This window comes from Stegostoma tigrinum, chromosome 17 (assembly GCF_030684315.1).
Source record: "Stegostoma tigrinum isolate sSteTig4 chromosome 17, sSteTig4.hap1, whole genome shotgun sequence".
NCBI classification, from domain to species: Eukaryota; Metazoa; Chordata; class Chondrichthyes; order Orectolobiformes; family Stegostomatidae; genus Stegostoma; species Stegostoma tigrinum.
The window spans coordinates 8,676,537-8,698,379 of record NC_081370.1 but is presented as its reverse complement, the minus strand read 5'-3'; the positions used below and the strand labels follow the sequence as shown (position 1 = coordinate 8,698,379).

Here is a 21,843-nt window from a genome sequence, read left to right as displayed (position 1 = left end):
CACATTTTCTAGAATTGCTAACACCTCTTCCTTGTGAGCCTCAATCTCGCCTAGTCGAATAGCCTGTATCTCAGTATTCTCCTCGACAACATTGTCTTTTTCCTGTGTGAATACTGACAAAAAAAAGCCTCTCATCTATTTCAACTCCACGCACAACTTCCCACTACTGTCCTTGACTTGCCCTAATCTTACTCTAGTCATTTTGTTCCTGACATAACTATGGAAAGCTTTAGGGTTTTTTTATCCTACCTGCCAACGACTTCTCATGTCCCCTCCCGGATCTTTTTAGCTCTCTTTAGGTCCTTCCTGGCTAACTTGTAACTCTCAAGTGCCGTAACTGAGCCTTCACGCCTCATCTTTACATAAGCCTCCTCCTTCATCTCGACAAGAGGCTCAATTTCTTTAATAAACCACGGCTCTCTTGCTCAACCACTTCCTCCCTGCCTGACAGGTACATACTTATCAAGGATACACAGTAGCTGTTGCTTGAACAAGCTCCACATTTCAATTGTGCTAGTTTTTAAAAGCAATAGAATAGAAAAGCATAAAAGACAGACATTGGAGCAGACGGAAAAAGAATGACTAGAACTATACTGAGAGGCCAAATCCACCAGAAAATACTGAATAGACTAGTGCTCTTTCCTCTAAAATAGAAAAACATCCAAGTAGTAAACATCATGAAAATCATGAAAGAGCTCGATAGGGCAGACAGAAAAACTTTACTTTCACTTCCAAATGAAATTAGAACTAAAAAAATGTAAAAATAAGAACACCACTAATAAATCCAATGGGGAAATAAGCATATATTTATTCAGTGTGTTTAGAACATGCAACTTACTGCCAGAGTAGATGAATTGATTAGCAAAGAAACATTTAAGGAAGAGCTGGATAAAGCAAAGAATGTAAGAAAATGTTTGAGATCCTTTGAACCTTACTTCGGAAAGCGTAACGACTTAACATGGATCTGTTGGAGCAAATGGCATGTTTGTGTTGCATACAAAACACAAGACTATATAAACAGCACGGTGCTGAAGAACAGATTCTAGTGTCAAAATACTATTATTACTATGGTCCCTTAAATCTAGGGAGCACAGGTGTTTTGGACTCAGAACAAATGCTTAAATCAGAAACCTTTTAAACAACAGGTCAGATACTGCCTTTGAAAAATGGCACACCACTTACATTAGCGAAACAATGGAATCAGCACATCCTGTGAATTGATAGTACCATTTTTCAAAAAAAGTTGCAGATTTACACACTGGACAAGAGCTTAGAGGATTAGAGTTAACAAACTGTTTAAAATTATTTCCATGTGTACCTGTATTCAAAAGTTTGTAATTTGGTTAATTTAGTTATCCTATGATCTGCTGCAGCTGTAGAAAACAGAGTTTGAAAATCAATCCCGAAAGGGGATAATGATAAAGTTAGGTAGAACAATATACTTACAGCAAGATATGTTTGAATACCATTGACTCACCACAAAGAATAGTGTCAAGGTATTTGTGACACAATATCAGAATTATTCCAATTGTAAACGAAGAATCCCCCATATAATATCTCCAGCATGCTAAACAAACCAACTTGTCACTTGGGAGACTGAAGTATAGATTCAATAGTTTATCTTACTTAACAGTCTATTTGCCTGCGAGTAAGGAAATTAGTGTTAATGTTCAGCAGAGGAATACTTCAGTCTGGCTCAAGAGAAATGGACAGGAGGTAAAAATAGATACACACACAGACTCATCATCTGTCCATACTGCCCACAGTTATGCACAATTTTCTGATGTTGGCCAAGGTCAGAGGAAGGTGCTTCATGAAAATAATGAAAAAATTCAAGACTTAGCAACTGGTCAGACAGCAACTTTAACAAAACGAACACACAGGATCTTTAGCTGGTGGATGGCAAATGGTATAAAATTTGAAGTTTATGCACAGGATAGGCAAAAGAAAATATTTCAAAAATCTGTCATCCACTGGATGGAAAAAGTAACTTCAGTTGCCAAATAATGGAGTGGCACGATAGCAAAATGCCTGAAAAGTAGAAGACAGCGGTACATTGCTTATTACTGAATGGTCGGAAAATATGTTTGATATACTTGTGACCAATATTTGATCCATATATTTTATTGAAACATGACTGAACAGGAGACTTTAAAATACCACTCTGCATATAATAAGTTAAAAGGCAAAGTTCAAAATGAAATCCAAAGCCAAATGCTACTGCTACCTAAAAAGTATAAACTTTGAAAATTGAAAAACAGAGCAAAACTGCATATAATGAGAAAAATGTTTTGCAGCACAAGGCAATGAGTCCTTTACTTACCTCTACAAGTTCACTCAACATATCTACATTTCTGAATATTGTGACCCAGAAATCAGGAATTCCTATGGGATTCTCCTCTTGCTCAGCTTCTTCTTTCTTTTCCTCAATTGCTGCTTTCTTCTTCATTTCTTCCTAGTTATTCAAACACGTAATCTTAAGTAGCACGATTTCAAAACTGAAATTTTCTATCATTTCATTATACATATTTTTAAAAAATTGGACTACACACTCTTGCGTAACTAGAGAGTTGCATTTGCAGAATGAACTTGCTTTCCCAACATTGTACGCCAGATTTCATGAGCATGCATTCTTCCCAAATAGCTCTTCACAGTCTCATCACTGGGGACTAGATGGTGCAATATGTTAAGCATTGGCCTTTCAGCAATGGGGTATGGATGTAAATCCAGATACAAATTGTTCCATAGTAATAAAATGTGAGGCTGGATGAACACAGCAGGCCAAGCAGCATCTCAGGAGCACAAAAGCTGACGTTTCGGGCCTAGACCCTTCATCAGAGAGGGGGATGGGGGGAGGGAACTGGAATAAATAGGGAGAGAGGGGGAGGCGGACCGAAGATGGAGAGTAAAGAAGATAGGTGGAGAGGGTGTAGGTGGGGAGGTAGGGAGGGGATAGGTCAGTCTAGGGAAGACGGACAGGTCAAGGAGGTGGGATGAGGTTAGTAGGTAGCTGGGGGTGCGGCTTGGGGTGGGAGGACGGGATGGGTGAGAGGAAGAACCGGTTAGGGAGGCAGAGACAGGTTGGACTGGTTTTGGGATGCAGTGGGTGGGGGGGGAAGAGCTGGGCTGGTTGTGTGGTGCAGTGGGGGGAGGGGATGAACTGGGCTGGTTTAGGGATGCAGTAGGGGAAGGGGAGATTTTGAAACTGGTGAAGTCCACATTGATACCATATGGCTGCAGGGTTCCCAGGCGGAATATGAGTTGCTGTTCCTGCAACCTTCGGGTGGCATCATTGTGGCAGTGCAGGAGGCCCATGATGGACATGTCATCAAGAGAATGGGAGGGGGAGTGGAAATGGTTTGCGACTGGGAGGCGTAGTTGTTTGTTGCGAACTGAGCGGAGGTGTTCTGCAAAGCGGTCCCCAAGCCTCCGCTTGGTTTTCTGCAAAGCGGTCCCCAAGCCTCCGCTTGGTTTAAGGGTCTAGGCCCGAAACGTCAGCTTTTGTGCTCCTGAGATGCTGCTTGGCCTGCTGTGTTCATCCAGCCTCACATTTTATTATCTTGGAATCTCCAGCATCTGCAGTTCCCATTATCTCTGATACAAATTGTTCCATAGCTATGATATCTTAAAAAAAAGTCAGAAGTCACACGACACCAGGTAGTAGTCCATAGAGTTTATTTGAAATCATAAGCTTTCACATCACTGCTCCTTCATCAGGTGAAATGAGATTTTTCTGACCCAGTCCAACACTGGTACCTCCACATCAACAAAAGTAACTAATTACTAGTGTCTGTACCAGTTGCCGTATACCCAAAAACAAACCCAACTGAACTGCACTTCATTTTAGCCTTAAAAAATAGTAAAAGATAAAGATCAGTTGTGGTCACAGTTTGACTTGGGAGAAATAGAAATTGTAATCCTAATTTTCTTAGGACATTTTCTATTATGGTTTAAAAGTACAACGGTGAAACAGGGTACCCATCTACACATTATAGCGTTGCATCTGTATTTTGGATGAAAAGTCAAAAGGAATTCCACTCATGTCAGGCAGACTCATGACAAACAGAATGTAATTCAATAATGAATATAAAATCTTTCCATAAAGTGAGACTTACTGCTAGCTCTTCCTCATCCTCACTATGCCATTCACATTCCGCATCTGTAGGTTCTACATTCCCTGTTGTTATGTCTCGTCTCTGTAAAAGGAAACCATTAGCCTCAAACATACAAAATGATTGTGTGCATCTAAAGTGCAAGTGTACTTTTTAAACAACCATATCGAACACTAATATTTGCGTCCATTACATACTTGCACACAGCAAAATCACGACAAGGGAAATTGCAGAGTTACAGCCCATTAATTCATGTTCAGCAGGGCTTCAAGAGTGCCCTATGTTACCCAATTTGCTAAGGACGTGATTTATGCCAAAAAAAAATTTAAAACAGCAAAATCGGTAAATGTGAGAAAAATATGGATTCTTTTCAATTGTTCATACCTTACAAGATGGTAAAACAGCTTGGTTTCGCCCACATTAAAAACTTCTTTTAGTGAATACTTGTTCAAGATATTAGTGAGACTATTTTGCAGCCATTGCTGGCATGGTCTGGATGTTATATTCCATGTATAACTCTGTATCAACCAATTGGTACAGACATACAACAACAGTGCACTAGTTTGGCTAATCCAGAGTGCCAGTCCACAACTCTTGACTTGTCATGGGCATCCTTCAATCAGATATTCTATTATTCTAGTGGGAGTAACTTACATTTTTGCCATAACTGAGTTTCAGGACTTGAGTTTGATTCATTACAATTTTACTGCAACAGCAGAATAAACATTAGAAGTAAAATTTATATCCAATGCTAACACTTTGAGCACAAGACAGAGTGGGTCATTTATCTCTTCAGTTCTGAGGTAAGGTCACTGGACCCGAAACTTTAACTCTGAACTTTTCTTCATAGATACTGCCAGACCTGCTGAGCTTTTACAGCAACTTTGTTTTTGTTCCTGATTTGTAGAATCCACAGTACTTTTGGTTTTCGTTTATTTAACTAGCTTGTCTCCTGCAATCTGTGCACAGCTTATATCATGGATTTAACCTTAAAGTTATACATTAATAACTTTTGTCTTTATACCATTAGGCAAATAGTAAGTTGTGCATTAAACACTCCATGTGTATTATTCAACTTACGTCTGTCACCACGCAGGAAATACTCACTTTTACGTGCTAGCCTCAGTCAAAAATCATTCTGACATGTCTTTGAAAAATAATAATTCTTTTTCTACATTATTATTCAGATCTTTATCAACACTGACAAGATGCATTGTCTGGCTGCACAGAGTGTTGAACCTTTTCCCTGAAATGAGCAACCCCCTGAACCTTCAACTGACATCTATCAGTAATTCGACCTTGCTGGTAGGGAATTCAGTGAACATGAGAAGTTATCAGATTCAATTCTTTGTTTTCAAACCTTTGGTCTACAGCAGTTGATGATTATTTCCTTTTGCCATTAAAAAGGCTCAGCATTTTTACACAGATTACTCTGTGTTGAGAATGTGTGTATGGAATTAAAAAGATAGTGTGAAATTAAAACTCAGGTGTTAGAACAAGTGGCAAGTGTTGATTAAAATTAAAAACGCTTTGTCCCTAATGAAGCAGATAGAGTTCATTAGAGCCTGGTGAAAGATTATTTTATTCTTAATAGTCTGAAAATCAATTAAAATTTGGTACAAGGAAGAACAAAATTTATACGAATGGAGCAACTGGTGAATTGGGGCTTGATCACTCGTGCATTCTCCCAAGAGTCATAACTCTTGACATTTGAGTGGCATTGGTATGTGGCAGTGCACATACTTTTATTAATTCATTCAGGGCATGTTTGCTTCATTGACTGGGCCAGTATTTACTGAACATCCTTCATTGCCCCCAAGAAGATAGTGGTGAGCTGCCTGATGTAGATATTTTCACAATACGGTTGGAAGAAATTCTGACAAAATTAAAGTCAGGATGGTTTGAGGGTTGAGAAACGTGCAGGTGGAAGTATGAATGTGCATTTGCTCTCCTCATCCTATATTAGTAAAGGCTAATGATTTGGAAGGTGCTACTTAAGGAGCTTTGGCAAGTTGATACAGTGTATCACAAGTATTATGGTGCTGGTCTGAGGTGGAGGTAAATGATGAAAGATGAGATAACAAGGTGTACAGCTGGATGACCACAGCAGGCCAAGCAGCATCATAGGAGCAGGAAAGCTGATGTTTCGGGCCTCGACCCTTCTTCTCTGCTGTGTTCATCCAGCTCTACACCTTAGAACACAGAGCATAGAAAAGTACAGCACAGTACAGGCCCTTCGGCCCACGATGTTGTGCCGTGGAATAATCCTAATCCAAACAAAATAACATAACCTACATTCCCCTCAATTCACTGCTGTCCATGTGCATGCCCAGCAGTCGCTTACATGTCACTAATGACTCGGTTTCCACGATACCACTGGCAAACTATTTCATGCGCTCACAACGCTGGGTGAAGAACCTCCCTCTGACGTCTCCTCTATACGTTCCTCCTAACACCTTAAAACTATGACCCCTCGTGGCAGTCAGTCCTGCCCTGGGGAACGGTCTCTGGCTATCGACTCTATCCATGCCTCTCATTACCTTTTACACCTCGATCAGGTCACCTCTCTTCCTCCTTCTCTCCAAAGATAAAAGTCCAAGCTCAGTCAACCTCTCCTCGTAAGACAAACCCTCCAGTCCAGGCAGCATCCTGGTAAACCTCCTTTGCACTCTCTCCAAAGCCTCCACATCTTTCCTATAATAGGGCGACCAGAACTGGACACTATACCAAGTATCAGAGATAATGGGAACTGCAGATGCTGGAGAATTCCAAGATAATAAAATGTGAGGCTGGATGAACACAGCAGGCCAAGCAGCATCTCAGAAGCACAAAAGCTGACGTTTCTGGCCTAGACCCTTCATCAGAGAGGGGACTGGAATAAATAGGGAGAGAGGGGGAGGCGGACCGAAGATGGAGAGAAAAGATAGGTGGAGAGAGTATAGGTGGGGAGGTAGGGAGGGGATAGGTCAGTCCAGGGAAGACGGACAGGTCAAGGAGGTGGGATGAGGTTAGTAGGTAGATGGGGGTGCGGCTTGGGGTGGGAGGAAGGGATGGGTGAGAGGAAGAACAGGTTAGGGAGGCAGAGACAGGTTGGACTGGTTTTGGGATGCAGTGGGGGGAGGGGACGAACTGGGCTGGTTTAGGGATGCAGTTGGGGAAGGGGAGATTTTGAAACTGGTGAAGTCCACATTGATACCATTAGGCTGCAGGGTTCCCAGGCGGAATATGAGTTGCTGTTCCTGCAACCTTCAGGTGGCATCACTGTGGCACTGCAGGAGGCCCATGATGGACATGTCATCTAAAGAATGGGAGGGGGAGTGGAAATGGTTTGCGACTGGGAGGTGCAGTTGTTTGTTGCGAACTGAGCGGAGGTGTTCTGCAAAGCGGTCTCCAAGCCTCCGCTTGGTTTCCCCAATGTAGAGGAAGCCACACCGGGTACAGTGGATGCAGTATACCACATTGGCAGATGTGCAGGTGAGCCTCTGCTTAATGTGGAATGTCATCTTGTGGCCTGGGATAGGGGTGAGGGAGGAGGTGTGGGGGCAAGTGTAGCATTTCCTGCGGTTGCAGGGGAAGGTGCCGGGTGTGGTGGGGTTGGAGGGCAGTGTGGAGCGAACAAGGGAGTCACGGAGAGAGTGGTCTCTCCGGAAAGCAGACAGGGTTGGGGATGGAAAAACGCCCAAGGGTCTAGGCCCGAAACGTCAGCTTTTGTGCTCCTGAGATGCTGCTTGGCCTGCTGTGTTCATCCAGCCTCACATTTTATTATCTCACAATATACCAAGTGTGGTCTCACCAGGGTTTCGTAGAGCTGCAGCATAACCTCGTGGCTCTTAAACTTGATCCCCCTGTTAATGAAAGCCAAAACACCATATGCTTTCTTAACAACATTTTGAGGGAGCTGTTCACTTGAACACCAAGATCCTGCTGTTCCTCCACACTGCCGAGAATCCGGCCTTTAATCCTATATTCAGCATTTAAGTTCGACCTTCCAAAATGCATCACTTCGCATTTACCCAGGTTGAACTCCATCTGCCATTTCTCAGCCCAGCTCTGCATTCTGTCAATGTCTTGCTGAAGCCTGCAATAGCCCTCGATACTCTCAAGGGCACCTCCAACCTTTGTATCATCAGCAAACATACTAACCCACCCCTCAACCTCCTCATCCAAGTCATTTATAAAATCTACAAAGAGCAGAGGCCCAAGAACAGAGCCCTGCGGGACACCACTCAGCACTGACCTCCAGGCAGAATACTTACCATCTACAACCACTCTCTGCCTCCTGTCAGCCATCCAATTCTGAATCCAGACAGCCAAATCACCCTGTATCCCATACCTCCTGACTTTATGAATGAGCCTGCCGTGGGGAACCTTAACAAATGCCTTGCTGAAGTCCACGTACACCACATCCACTGCTCGACCCTCGTCAACCTGTCTCGTGACTTCCTCAAAGAACGCAATAAGATTTGTAAGGCATGACCTGCCCCTCACAAAGCCATGCTGACTCCCTTTAATCATGCTATGCTTTTCCAAATAGTCATAAATCCTATCCCTCAGAATTCTTTCCAAAACCTTGCTGACCACAGATGTAAGACTGACTGGTCTGTAATTTCCAGGGATTTCCCTATTCCCTTTCTTGAGAAAGAGGAACATTTGCCTCCCTCTAATCTTCCGGTACGACTCCCGTAGAGAGTGAGGAAGCAAAGATCTTCGCCAGCGGCTTAGCAACCTCCTTTCTCGCTTCCCGGAGCAACCTAGGATAAATCTGGTCTGGCTCTGGGGACTTATCAATCCTAATGTTTGCCAAAATTTCCAGCACATCAACTTCCTCAATCTTGATCTGTTCAAGCCTGTTTTCCTGCTCCTCAAAGTTCTCATTCACAACAAGGTCCCTTTCCTTAGTGAAAGCCAAAACAAAAAACTCATTTAGGGTTCCCCTATCTGCTCAGACTCCACGCACAAGTTCCCTACGCTCTCCCTGATCGGCCTACCTTCTCCCTGATCATTCTCTTATTCCTCACGTATGAGTAAAATGCCTTGGGGTTCTCCCTAATCCTTCCTGCCAAGCCTTTCTCGTGCCCCCACCTGGCCCTCCTCAGTCCACTTTTGAGCTCTTCCGAGCAAGCCTGTAATCCTCTAAAGCTGTGCTAGGCCCTTGCTTCCTCCACCTTACGTACGCTGCTTTTTTCTTTTTGACGAGAAGCACCTCTGTACTTGTCATCCAAGGCTCCTTAATCTTACCCCTTCTTACCTGTCTCAGGAGGAACAAATTTATACATCACTCGCAACAACTGCTCCTTAAACAGCCTCCACATGTCTGCTGTGCCCTTGCTGTGGAACAATTGCTCCCTAACTGTACTTCCCAACTCCTGTCTGATAGCGTCATAGTTTCCTTTACCCCAGTTAAATATCTTCCCCTGGTAACTGCTCCTTTCCCTTTCCATGGCTATGGTAAATGTGAGGCTGTTGTGGTCACTGTCGCCAAAGTGTTCTCCCACCACGAGATCTGAAACCTGTCCTGGTTCATTCGCAAGCACCAAATCCAAAATGGCCTCTCCCCTCGCCGGCCTGTCCACATACCGAGTAAGGAAACCCTCCTGAACACACCTGACAAAAACGGCTCCATCCAAACCATCTGCACTAGGGAGGTTCCGATCTATATTGGGTAAGTTGAAATCACCCATAACAACAACCCTGCTATATTTGCATTTTTCAACAATCTGCCAGCCTATGAGTTCTTCGATCTCCCTACTGCTATTTGGGGGTCTGTAGAAAACCCCCAGGTGAGGTGACTGCTCCCTTGCTGTTCCTAACTTCCACCCATACTGACTCAGTCGATAAACCTTCCTCGGCAACCTCAGCCCTTACCACCTCAGTAGACGAGTCCTCAACAAAAGTTCTTTCAGCTACCGTTATACTGTCCTTGACCAACAAAGCCACACCTCCCCCCTCTTTTACCACCTTCCCTGACCTTAAGTGAAAGATCTAAACCCTGGAACCTGCAACATCCATTCCTGACACTGCTCTATTCATGTCTCCGAAATGGCCAGAACATCAAAGTCCCAGGTACATCAAGCTGCAAGCTCACCTACCTTATTCCAGATACTCCTGGCATTAAAGTAGCCACACTTCAATCCAGCTTGCTGTCTGCCAGCTCACTCCTGTGACAGTGAGGTCCTGACCATGTCCTCCCTAAGCTCATCCTCCTGTGTACTAGGACTACACCTCAGTTTCCCATCCCCCTTCTGAGCTAGTTTAAATCTACCCGAATAGCACTAGCAAAATTTCCCACCCAGGATATTAGTGCTCCTCTGGTTCAAGTGGAGACCGTCCTGTTTGTAGAGGTCACACCTTCCCCAGAATGAGCCCCATTTGTCCATTTACCTGAAGTCCTCCCTCCTGTACCATCTCTGCGGCCATGGGTTCAGCTGAAATCTCTCCCTGTTCTTTGCCTCGCTATCACGTGGCACGGGTAACAAACCAGAGATAACCACTCTTTGTTCTAGCTCTCAGCTTCCACCCTAGCTCATTGAAATCCTGCCTGACATCCCTATCCCTCTTTCTACCTATGTCGTTCGTGCCTATGTGGACCACGACTTGGGGCTGGGTCACCCTCTCCCTTCAGGGCCCCAAAGACACGATCCGAGACATCATGGACCCTAGCACCTAGGAGGCAACACACCAATTGGAGTCTCTTTCGTTCCCAGCAAGACTTCTGTCAGTCCCTCTAACTACTGAGTCCCCAATGACTATCACTCTCTTCCTATCCCCCCCCTTCCCTTCTGTGTAAAGAGGGACAGACTCTGTCCCTCACACCTGCACCCTACTGCATGCCCCTGGTAAGTTCCTCTCCTTCTCCTTCTCCCTCCCTCCTCCCCCCCACCAACAGTATCCAAAACGGTATACTTGTTTTTCACGGCAATGACCACAGGGGATCCCTGCACTGCACTGACTGCTTTTTCCCCGCTAACAGTTACCCAACTTTCTTCACGCTTAGGAGTAACTACCTTCCTGAAACTCTTGTCTATCACTGACTCACCCTCCCGAATGATCTGAAGTTCATCGAGCTCCCACTCCAGTTCCCTAACGCGGTCGTGGAGGAGCAAGCGTTGGGTGCACTTCCTGCAGACGTATTTGGATGGGACACTAATGGCGTCCCTCACCTCATACATCATGCAGGAGGAACATTCCTCTAACTGCACTGCCATCCCTGCTTTTCCCCCAAAACAGAAAGTTTAAAAAAAGAGAAGCTTACCTTGATTTGTCCCTGGTGTATAAGGTTAGAGGAGGTGGATGGGTGGGAGGCCCTACAAGGGTAGGGTCTCGGGTTTACATAACTATCACTTATATAGCTGAGGGATGTAAAAAAAGTCACTCCCTTCCCAGAAACCTCTGCTCCAAGGTGCTGCTGATTTCAGATTCTCAAACATCTGCAGTTCCTACGATCTTTGAAACAATGATGAAAGATGCTTGGGTTGGGGCAGTGGGGCAGCCAGCAAGTTGCTTCTTGTCCTGGATGATGTGAAGCTTCGGGGTGTTGCTGCAGTGGCTTTCATCCAAGCACAGAGAAGGGATTCTATTAAACTCTTAACTTGAGCCCTGTAGATGGTGAATAGGTTTTGGGGGATGTTCCCAGACTTGAACCTGTTCTTTCAGTCATAGTATCTATATGGCTGCCCAGTTCAGTTTTTGACCAATGGTAACCTCCGGGATTTTGAGAGTGGAGAATTCAGCTATGGTGAGGCTATTGAACTCAAGAGGGGAAAAGAGGATGGTGGTGGTAGTGGTTTCACTCTCACTCACTGAAGATGGCTGTTAACTGACAGTTACTTGTCATTTACCAGCTCAAGCCTGAATGTTACCCAGGTCCTGATGTATAAGCTTCACTATTTTAAGGTTGCAGAATGTTCGGCATGTTCAGCACCTATAGCAACTGTTATCAAAAATTCTCATTTCTGACTTGATAGAAATGAAGCCACTTATTGAAGCAGCTGACAGCAGTTGGGACATCAGCTTCAGGAACTCAAATTATGCTGAGGTGACTGACACCCAACAACCATAGCCAATTATCTTTATAATACGACTTCAGTGGGCAGGTTTATCCTTTGCCCATTGACATTAGTTCTGCTGGGTTTCTTCAATCAAGCTTTTTTTTGGACCATGTCTCAATCAAGTCTGTAATGAAGACAGGAACCAAGTGGTAGAGAGGTTATTCAAGTGTAATTTTATTCACCTTGATAGCACTCTACATGCCAAAATTACATCCTCTCTCACTTTGCTGATGATCAAGAGTAGATGAACGGGTGGTATTCAGCCATGTTGGATATATCCTGGTTTTTGAGGTCAGATCACACCAAGGTAATTATCCACATTATCAGGCAGATGTCACAGAGGCAGCTATGCTGAAATAGTTTGGGTAGGGTGTGGCTAGTTCTGGAGCACGCATTTCCAGTAATACTGTTAAGAGTGTTGTCAAGGTCCATAGATTATCCAGCATTCAGGTATTCAACATTTCTTGGGAGTAAATGGCGTGAATCTACTTGGGTAAAAAAAAGAGTAGCAACTGTAATGCTGTAGACTTCAGGAGGACACAAAACGGATCATGCACTTAACACTGAACTGCAGATGGTTGCAAATATGTTAGCTTCATCTTTTGCACCACTACACTGGGCTCCACCATCATAGGGATGGAAATATTTATGCAGTCTTCTCCAATGGTCAGTTGTCCACTAACTTCTGTGAGCTGTGACAGGTCTCCAAAAAGGTTTTGGTCTGACCTACAGGAACTTGCTTAGTTCTTTTGATTGAAGGTTACCTGCACTGTTTGGCATGCAGTTAATTCTGTGTTTAGCTTCACCAGATCAACACCTCACTAATATATGCCGAATGGAATGATAACAACCAAGTACAGCAAAGTAGAACCTCAAAAGTTAAAAGAACTACAAATGCTGGAATTCTGAACCAAAGATAGAAGCTGCTGGAGAAATTCAGCAAGTTTGGCAGCACCTGAGTTAAGGCAACAGGTTCGAGAACATATTCACACTCATTTCAGAATACCTTCCATGTTCTAGACTAGAAATTTACTTTTAAAACATATTAAAACTATTTTCACCTTAATGTTTGTTAAAATGCAACATCAAGTACTAACCCCCCTCAATTTCATAAATGGCATCATCTACAACACCCAACCTAGTAATCAAGGAAAACATGTAATAGCCATGAAAAACAGTTAACATAGAAATTTGTGGTATTTCAAGTGTTTGTTACCAACCAATGCTAATTTATTTACCAAGCGGCACTGTGTTGGTCTAAGACAGTTAAAGATCAGTTGAAAGGCAAGGGATTAATTAACAAGCAAAAAGAAATAGCTCAACTTGTAAGCACTCATACCTTTTCAAAATATGGCTGGTAAAGGGCTGCATATTTCCGCTCCAACTCATGAACTTCTTCATAAAATTTGGCTTCTATATGGGCACACTTGACCTGAAGATGTTTCAAGGCATTTATTCTTCTCTTTACAGCTTTAGGTAAACTACACAAAACAGGTAATATCAGATAACTGAAACAGGAAATGTAGTTTACAATGTCCTTGGTATCTTAAATAGAGCATGCAAACCCTTCTGTAACCTCAATTTAAACACTGAGGAAGCTGAATTACCTACTTCCCGAAACATTACTAGTGGTGTTACAACTTCCACATTGTTATTCAGTTCCTTTACACCATTATGTTTAGTGACTTAAACAGCTCTCATGATCAAGCTAAAAAAAATGAAAAATAATGATACATTCCACTGAAACGTTCAAACTTTTTTCACCCCTACCTTAGCTCCAACTAACTCAATAAAAGCTCTTAAAAAGTAGAATCATTATGGTAATCACAATCCTGCATTCTTAGCAGGCATTAACCACAACGTTGACTATCCAGTTAACTATTTCACTTAAGTTTGCAGGATCACTAATGTGGAAACTTAGCTAACTTGATGCATCACCAGCACAGAACTTATATTCTTTATTAATAAAGCTTTCTTAGGAATTCCTTGCAGCTAAACATCATGAATAAATTTAATGAACAATTGACCCTACACACGTTGGACAGGATGATTTAAATGAAAATAAAGAGCTACGCTGGATGCCAAACAAGTAACAATTGTATAAAACACATTGCTTAACTGCAAGTAGGTTTTCAACAGTTTCCGCCTCCGAGGGTGATTCATGGTGGTCTACGGTTTCATGGGCACAGCCTTCCATAAGCTCAACCAAAGGATCATTCTATGTATGGATTTAGGCAATGAATAGAGTCAGGCCATTTTTCCTTGTAAGCAAACCACAGCTCAACTTGATCCAATCCTCAGTAAAATATGTACTTCCTAGTAGAGAGTCAGTGGGCGGCAGAAATAGAATTGTGGAACCATTGATTGGTCCAACCCCTTCTGTCTACAGCTTTTCAAAATAACCGCATAACTCTCAACATAAATCACAAATCCCTAAATTTCCAGCCCTAATTGGCTTCTAACAAATAATAGGGACCAGGCAGTGGCCTTAATGATACTGGTCTGATAACTGTTGACACGTGCATGTCTACCTACTGGAATAGAATAGGGAAAGTTATTAATACAGGGAGATTATTAATAATGCCTTTAACTAAAGGTCTTTAAAACATGCAAGTGGATGAAAATGCATGCCGATACATAACATCATGTTAAAATTGGTGGTTGTTTAATTTCAGGATTAAGTGTAAAAAGACTGGGAACTGTAGAGAAAATTCAAGGCTCAGACTGCTGCGTTAAGAACACAGCCACCATACGTTCACATGGGAGGAAGAGGTGGTGGAAGGATCGAGATTGGAACATTGTGCAGAGAGAGGGGTGAAATCAGTTAAGTACTCTGTGCTAATTCATAAGTTCATAGAGACAGAGGCAAGGTCCTGAAAGGAGTAAACAAAAAGCTATTGGGTAGAAGGGCATTTTTGCTAATGTAGATCAAACTGAAGCTTGAGGATGGGAACAAGTCAGGACTGTATTGAATAATGGAGGCTGCAGGAGAGGGAGGGTGATGCAGATAAAACGTAGGGTAGAGAGGTGGACAGCTGCGGACAAGAGGCGTAGAGGGCAGATGGAGGGGCAAAGAGAGGGGAGGGGAAGGACACGAGAGCAGAAGAGGTCATGTGAGAAGGAGGAAGGATGGGAGGGGGAAAAAAGGGGGCAGAAGATCATGAAGTAGGAGACAAGGGAAGAATCACAGAAGGTGACTGTGATAATGAACAGCAGAATAGGCGTCAGGAGAACAAGACAGATGTTCAGGGGTGGGGGAAGATGATGCATGGAAGTAAAGGAAGAAGAACTGTACTCAAAAATTAAGCTATTCCACTGAAGACATCTTGATGCTTCTTAAGGATCTGGTATATATGTAAAGATTAAAAGTGTCTGAATATATAATAGACAGAATACATATTTAATTAAAAACTGTTGGAGAAACTCAGCAGACCTTGTAACATCTTTAGAAATAAAATCAAGAATTAACATTAGTCACAGGACTTGAAACAATAACAGTTTTCTCTCCATAAATGTGCCAAACCTGCTGAATTTCTCCAACATTGTGTGCTTTTGTTTTAGATTTCCAGCATTTGCAGCTCTTTTTCTTAAAATAAATGTTTGCCATGAAAGTGGGACTTTAACTGACATGTTGGAAACTAAAATTTTATTGATTCATCTGGCCTGTTTAAGTTTGATATGTAAATTTGTTTCATTACTGTAGCAAGAGATTTTGCGGAAAATGAATTGTTATAACAATTAAGTACAGAATAATACTATCTTTGTCAATTTAAAATGGCAGATTATTAACACTCACTGCTGAACAGGATTATTTCTATTGTGTTTCTTCTAACATTCATTCTGGAGATTGAGGGCTGCAGGCAAGGTAAATCATTCATGCAGCACTTATTCTCTGTCCATCCATAATTGCCTATTATTTCAGTGACAGCGTGCATTGTTCACTTTATACCCATTTACCCAGAGTAGTATGACCACATGATCATGTTTATGCTTTTAATGAATACTGAACTCTTAGAATAAGCATGCCAACAGTATGTAACAGTTAATATCTTGAACTGCAGTACAGTCACTTTGGTTTTGGGTTTGGGGATGAACTTACAGTTTATTTTTCCTAATTTTAAACAATCTTTCTGCTTCACTGTGGCAGTGTCACTTGAAAGCACAGAGAATAATGTACACAAAATATCATATCCCTGGTGTTAATCATGAATTGGTTGAAGAAACAGCAGTAATTAGATTCATCTTTCAGATGACATAACTACCTTGACAGTCAATTTACAAAATAAAGCATTTTGTACCCTGGCTCTCCGAGCCATCAGCACAAGGTAATCTGGTAGCTTTGCTATTATTCAATCCAACTGGTTGGCCAATCATTCATCTCTCTGCCGATTCTGCGTCTGTGTCCATGCTGGGGTCACATTTCCATATTTAGCTACAGAATATGGAATTTCCATGACAGATTCTTTGTACATGCTCAGAGCCTTAGCTCCTCTGCACATGCCCTCTAGTTGGTGCTGCAAAGAGACCACCATCCACCTTTGAAAAAGCACATTCCAAATATTAAAAAATCTGGAGGGGGTCATAGTTTTGCTGAGGTACATTCTGTATAGCAACCCGATGCAGGACGCCATGCTCCAAGGCCTGCTCCCAGGGACACAGAGGCAATATCAACTTTGGTTGGAGCATAATCAATTCACTGATAAAACTCTTATGGTCTGACCAGAAAATTGCTCGTCGTTCAGCCTCAAGCGTTGTACTTGGTGTTGCAGGCTGGCACATTCAATGGTTCAGTACCACACAGATAGACTAACACTTGAGTCAGCCATTGCAGAGATGTAATGAAGAAACGCTGCTGCGTAAGCCTTTCAGCCTCAGCAAACAGAGGTTGGAAACTATAAAACCTCTTAGACTTTATACTTAACATTCAATAAAGATTGTGAATTTCAAGGATATCAAAACTGATTTGAGGCATACATGGAAAATGGCACATGAAAAGTTTATTTCTATGGTACTCTAAGTTTTATTTAAATACTTTTTCCCTTGGGCTGTACACACGGAACATATGGTGCTATTATTAACTGAAGTAACATTACAAACAGAGTGGGACATATGGTAGGGAAGTTGAGAATTACAAGAATTGCAACAAAATTCAAGTCAAAATGTTTTATGTAATTTCACAACTCTTGAATAAAGCCTACTTATGGAGAAATGATGATTTCAAGTCAGTGTTAATTATTTAGCACTTTTGGGGTCCTGTGGATCTGAGGGGGGAGGATCCAGTTGTTGTGGTCTACATCGGAGCAAACAACATAGGCAATACTAAAAACGAGGAACTAGTTAGGGGTTGCCAGGAGCTGGGAATGAAATTAAAGAGCAGATCCTCAAAAAGGTTATAATCTCCGGGTTACTAAAAGTAAACACGTGGCTAACAGCGTGGTTCCTTTTCACAGGGCACTGGCATCAGTCTTGGAACAGGAGAGATCTAAAGGATGGGGTGGGTGGGGAATGGAAAGAAGACGACGAAGACAGGAAGGGTGAAACCTCCCCGAGTGGTGAACAAAACAGCAGGTGAACAATTGTAGTGGCAGATACCACTGTGTGGAAAAATATGAAAAAAATGACAGGAAAGGAGAACCCAGGAGAGGTTATTAAAGTCTCCAGCACAGATACGAAATAGGATAATGTGTTTGGAAGGGGTTAAGAATTAAACTTCAAGCACACTGGATAAATGAATGACAACAAGAAGAAGAACAGTTAATACAGGACTGAACATACTGCATGCATTCAGACATAACACAAGAAAAAAGGTGAGCTTGTGGCGCAGATTGAAATTGACAGATGTCTAGTGGTGATCATTACAGAGACCTGGCTGCAAGGGGATCAGGATTGGGAATCGAATAGCCAAAGATATACATCTTATTGAAAAGACAGGCAGGTGAGCAGAGGGGATGGGGTTGTCTGATTAGTAAGAAATGAAATTAACTTCATAGTAAGAAACAAAGTAGGGTCAGATGGTGTAGAATCTGTCTGGGTAGAGTTGAGGAACCAGAGGTAACAAAAACCCCAAAGTTGGAGTTATGTATGGACCTCCAAACAGTATTTAGGAGCTGGGACACAAGATACATCAGGAGACCAAAAAGATGTGTAAAAAAGGCAAAGTTAGTGACATGAAGTGTTTTCAACATGCAGGTGAACTGGCAAAATCAGGTTAGTCGTGGATTGCAGGAAAATGAATTTGTGGCATGTCTACAAGGCGGCATTTTGGAGCAGCTTGTGGTGGACCCCACTAAAATACTGGATTTAGTGTTGTGTGATGAGGCAGACTTGATAAGGGAGCTTAAGGTGAAGGAACCCTTAGGGGACAGTGATCATAATATGGCTGATTTACTCCAAAATTTGAGGGGGAGAAAAAAGAATCAAAAGTAATGGTATGACAGCCTGGGCAGAATTGACCAGGAGAGGAGAAGAGCCTAGCAGGAAAGGAACAGCAATGGCAGGAATTCCTAGGAAGACACAGAAAAATTCATCCCTAGGAAAGAGAAACCTGGTACAGGGATGATGAGGTAACCAGGGCTGAATAGGGAAGTCAGGATAGCATAAAAGCAAGAGACAAAGCATATAATGTGGCAAAGGTGGTGAGAAACCATAGGACTGAGAACCTTACAAAGACCAGAGGGCAACAAAAAACAAAAAAGGAGGGAGATGATTAAATGAGGGTAAGATAGCCATCACTATATCTAAAAATGCTTACAGCCCTCCTTTATATAAAAGGGCAAAAGTGGACATTGGACCACTGGAAAATGATGCTGGAAGGATAGTGGTAGGGAAACAAGGAAATGGCTGAGGAGCTGAATAAGTATTTTGCGTCAGTCTTCACAGTGGAAGACTTAAGAAATATCCCAAAAATTCAAGAGTCATGAGGCAGAGCTGAATTATGGCCATCACCAAACAGTTACTAGAAAAACCGAATGGCCTGCTGGTAGATAAATCATCAGGACCAGATGGACTCTACCCTGGAGTTCTTACAAAATAGTTGCGGCATTAGTGGCATTCTTTCAGGAATTGCTAGAGTCTAGGAACGTCCCAGAAGATGGAAAAAAAAAAAAAAATCGCTAACATGACACCCCAGTTTAAAAAAGGAGTAAGGCAAAAGACTGAAAATTAAAGGCCAATTAGCCTAACCTCGCTTGCGTGTAAGATTTTACAGACCATTGTGAAAGATGAGATTTCTGAATACTTGGAAGTGCATGATAAAATAGGGCAAAGTCAGCATGGGTTCATCAAGGGGAGGTCACGCCTGACCCATCTGTTAGAATTCTTTGAGGGAGTAATGACCAAGGAGAGCTAACGTATATTATCTACCTGGACTTCAAAAAGGCCTTTGACAAGGTGTCACTTAGCAGACTGCTGAGTAAGATAAGGGCCCATGGCATTAGAGGGAAGATGCTAGCACAGACAGAAGATTGGCTGCCTTGCAGAAAGTAGACAGTGGGGTTAAAAGGGTCTTTTTCAGGATGGCAGCTGGTGACAAAGAGTGTTCCTCAAGGGTCAGTGTTGAGACCATGACGTTTCACTTTGTACGTCAATGATCCAGATAAAGTAACTGAGGGCATTCTCGCTAAGTTTGTAGACGATACAAAGATAGATAAAGGGGCAGGTAGTATTGAAGAAGCAGGGAAGTTGCAGAAGGATTTGGACAGGTTAGGAGAGTGGGCAAAGTGGCAGGCAGAGTACAGAGTACAATGTGGGAAACTGCGAGGTCATGCACTTTTGGTAAGAATAGAAGCATGGACTATTTTCTAAATCGGGGAAATTCAGAAGACTGACGCGCAAACAGATTTGGAAGTTCTAGTCCAGGGTTTTCAAGGTAAGCTTGCAAGTTGAGTCAGTAGTTAGGAAGGCAAATGCAATGTTGGCACTTGTTTTGAGAGAACTTGAATATAAAAGCAGGAATGTACTTCTGAGGCTCTAAAGGCTCTGATCAGGCCACGTTTGGAGTATTGTGCAATTTTGGGTGCCTTATCTCGGGAAAGATGCATACTGGCCATGGAGCAGGTTCAGAGGAGGTTCATGAGAATGGTCCCAGGAATGAAAAGCTTAAATGTATGAGGAATATTTGAGGGCTGTGGGTCTATACTCGATGGAGTTTAGGAGATTTTGGGGGGCGGGGGGGAATCTAATTGAAAAACTTACAGAATAAATGAATGGCCTGGACAGAAATTATTTTGGGAAGACATTTTCATTGATAGGAGAGAGACTAGAAGCAGAGGGCACAGCATCAGAGTAAAGGGAAGACCTTTTAGAACAGAGATAGGGAGAAACTTCTTCAGCTAGAAACTGGTGAATCTATGGAATTCACTGCTGGAGTAGGCTGGAGGTCCGGTCACTGAGTACATTTAAAGACAGATTTTGATTGTCAAGAGGATCAAGGGTTATAGAGAAAAAGCAGGAGAAAGGGGGCTGAGAAACTCATCAGCCATGATTGACTTGCAGAGCAGACTCGATGGGCTGAATGGCCTAATTTCTGCTCCTATGTCTTATGGTCCTAAATGTAAGTTTCCATTCTTTATTGAAAGGCAATTTATTGCTAGACTTCAAGTGTGAAATATTATCGAGATTGCAGAAAAAAGGAAAATTAATGATTGCCTAAGAATAAATTTCTCTGCCAATAGTACATTTCAGTTACAATATGATCCATTTTAAATTGTTCTGCTTTAACACGGAGTGGGGCGAGGGGGGGGGGGAATTGATAGTCATGACTACCACTAGATGTACAATTTTTACATTCCAAACTTGGTTTGATCTGATCAGTGCTCCCCTGATTCTCCGTAGATGCTAACTGATTCCCCTCTTCTGCCATTTTCCAGCTGGTGACTCACCTTTGCAGCCCTGCAATTCAAAGCTCTGGTCATCTGTCTCTTGCTACTCACCTTGCAAACCTTGTTCACAGCAAACGTTCAAGAATGGGATATAGTGAACAAAAAGGTTCAGGAAACAGGAGGGTGGGGCAAGGGGAGGTTCAGCACTTGATAGGTGAAAACTGGATGCGTTGGGGAGACAAACAGCTAGTCAGCTGGGGTGTCAGGAATGGAAGGTGGTAAAGCTACGTAGTATTTGTCCAAAATGCTAGTTATTTAATTTTAAATACTAATACATGCTGCCTTTTTACAGCTCTAGTGTCTGGTCTCAAGACTAAATTTCACCTTTTGTATTTCAGATACTGCACGCAAGCATGCAAGAAATACATGATATGAGATGTAAATTGAAGGCTCAAGAATATCCTGAGTAATTGCCTGCTACAAATATGGCTTGATAGGCAATTTCAGAGGGCAGTCGAGACTCACTGATTTGATTTTGGCCTGGAGTCACATGGAATCACAGGACGGAAGACTTCCCTCAACAAGAAGGACACCAGTGAATGAGATAGATTCTTTATACAACAATCAGGAATGGTTGTAAGATAACAAGGTGAAGAGCTGGATAAACACAGCAGGCCAAGCAGCATCAGAGGATCAGGAAGGCTGATGTTTTGGGCCTAGACCCTTCTACATGGTTTTGATTATCTCAGAAGGCAATAAAATGCCAGCTACACATATTCTTTCAGTGAATAAAAACCCTTGGTCCAGTATAAAACAACAACTTCAGCACTTGAGAAAATTACCATGGGGAAATTACTATAGGAA

General features: G+C 42.5%; 1 protein-coding gene across 8 annotated transcripts in view; it reads right to left on the bottom strand.

Annotated features, from left to right (window-relative positions):
• Positions 1 to 21,843, bottom strand: part of nap1l4b (nucleosome assembly protein 1-like 4b) — a 105,236-nt gene that overhangs the window by 47,665 nt on the left and 35,728 nt on the right. For 7 of the 8 annotated variants that reach the window (XM_059651922.1, XM_059651926.1, XM_059651927.1 and 4 more), the window contains exons 5-7: positions 13,500 to 13,641; positions 4,116 to 4,196; positions 2,324 to 2,455 (exon numbers count right to left, since the gene is read on the bottom strand). In XM_059651922.1, coding sequence (XP_059507905.1) covers positions 2,324 to 2,455; positions 4,116 to 4,196; positions 13,500 to 13,641 — 355 coding nt within the window. Of the gene's footprint in view, positions 1 to 2,323; positions 2,456 to 4,115; positions 4,197 to 13,499; positions 13,642 to 14,279; positions 14,410 to 21,843 lie in introns of those variants that run through there. The other variant, XM_059651928.1, reaches the window with a different exon arrangement.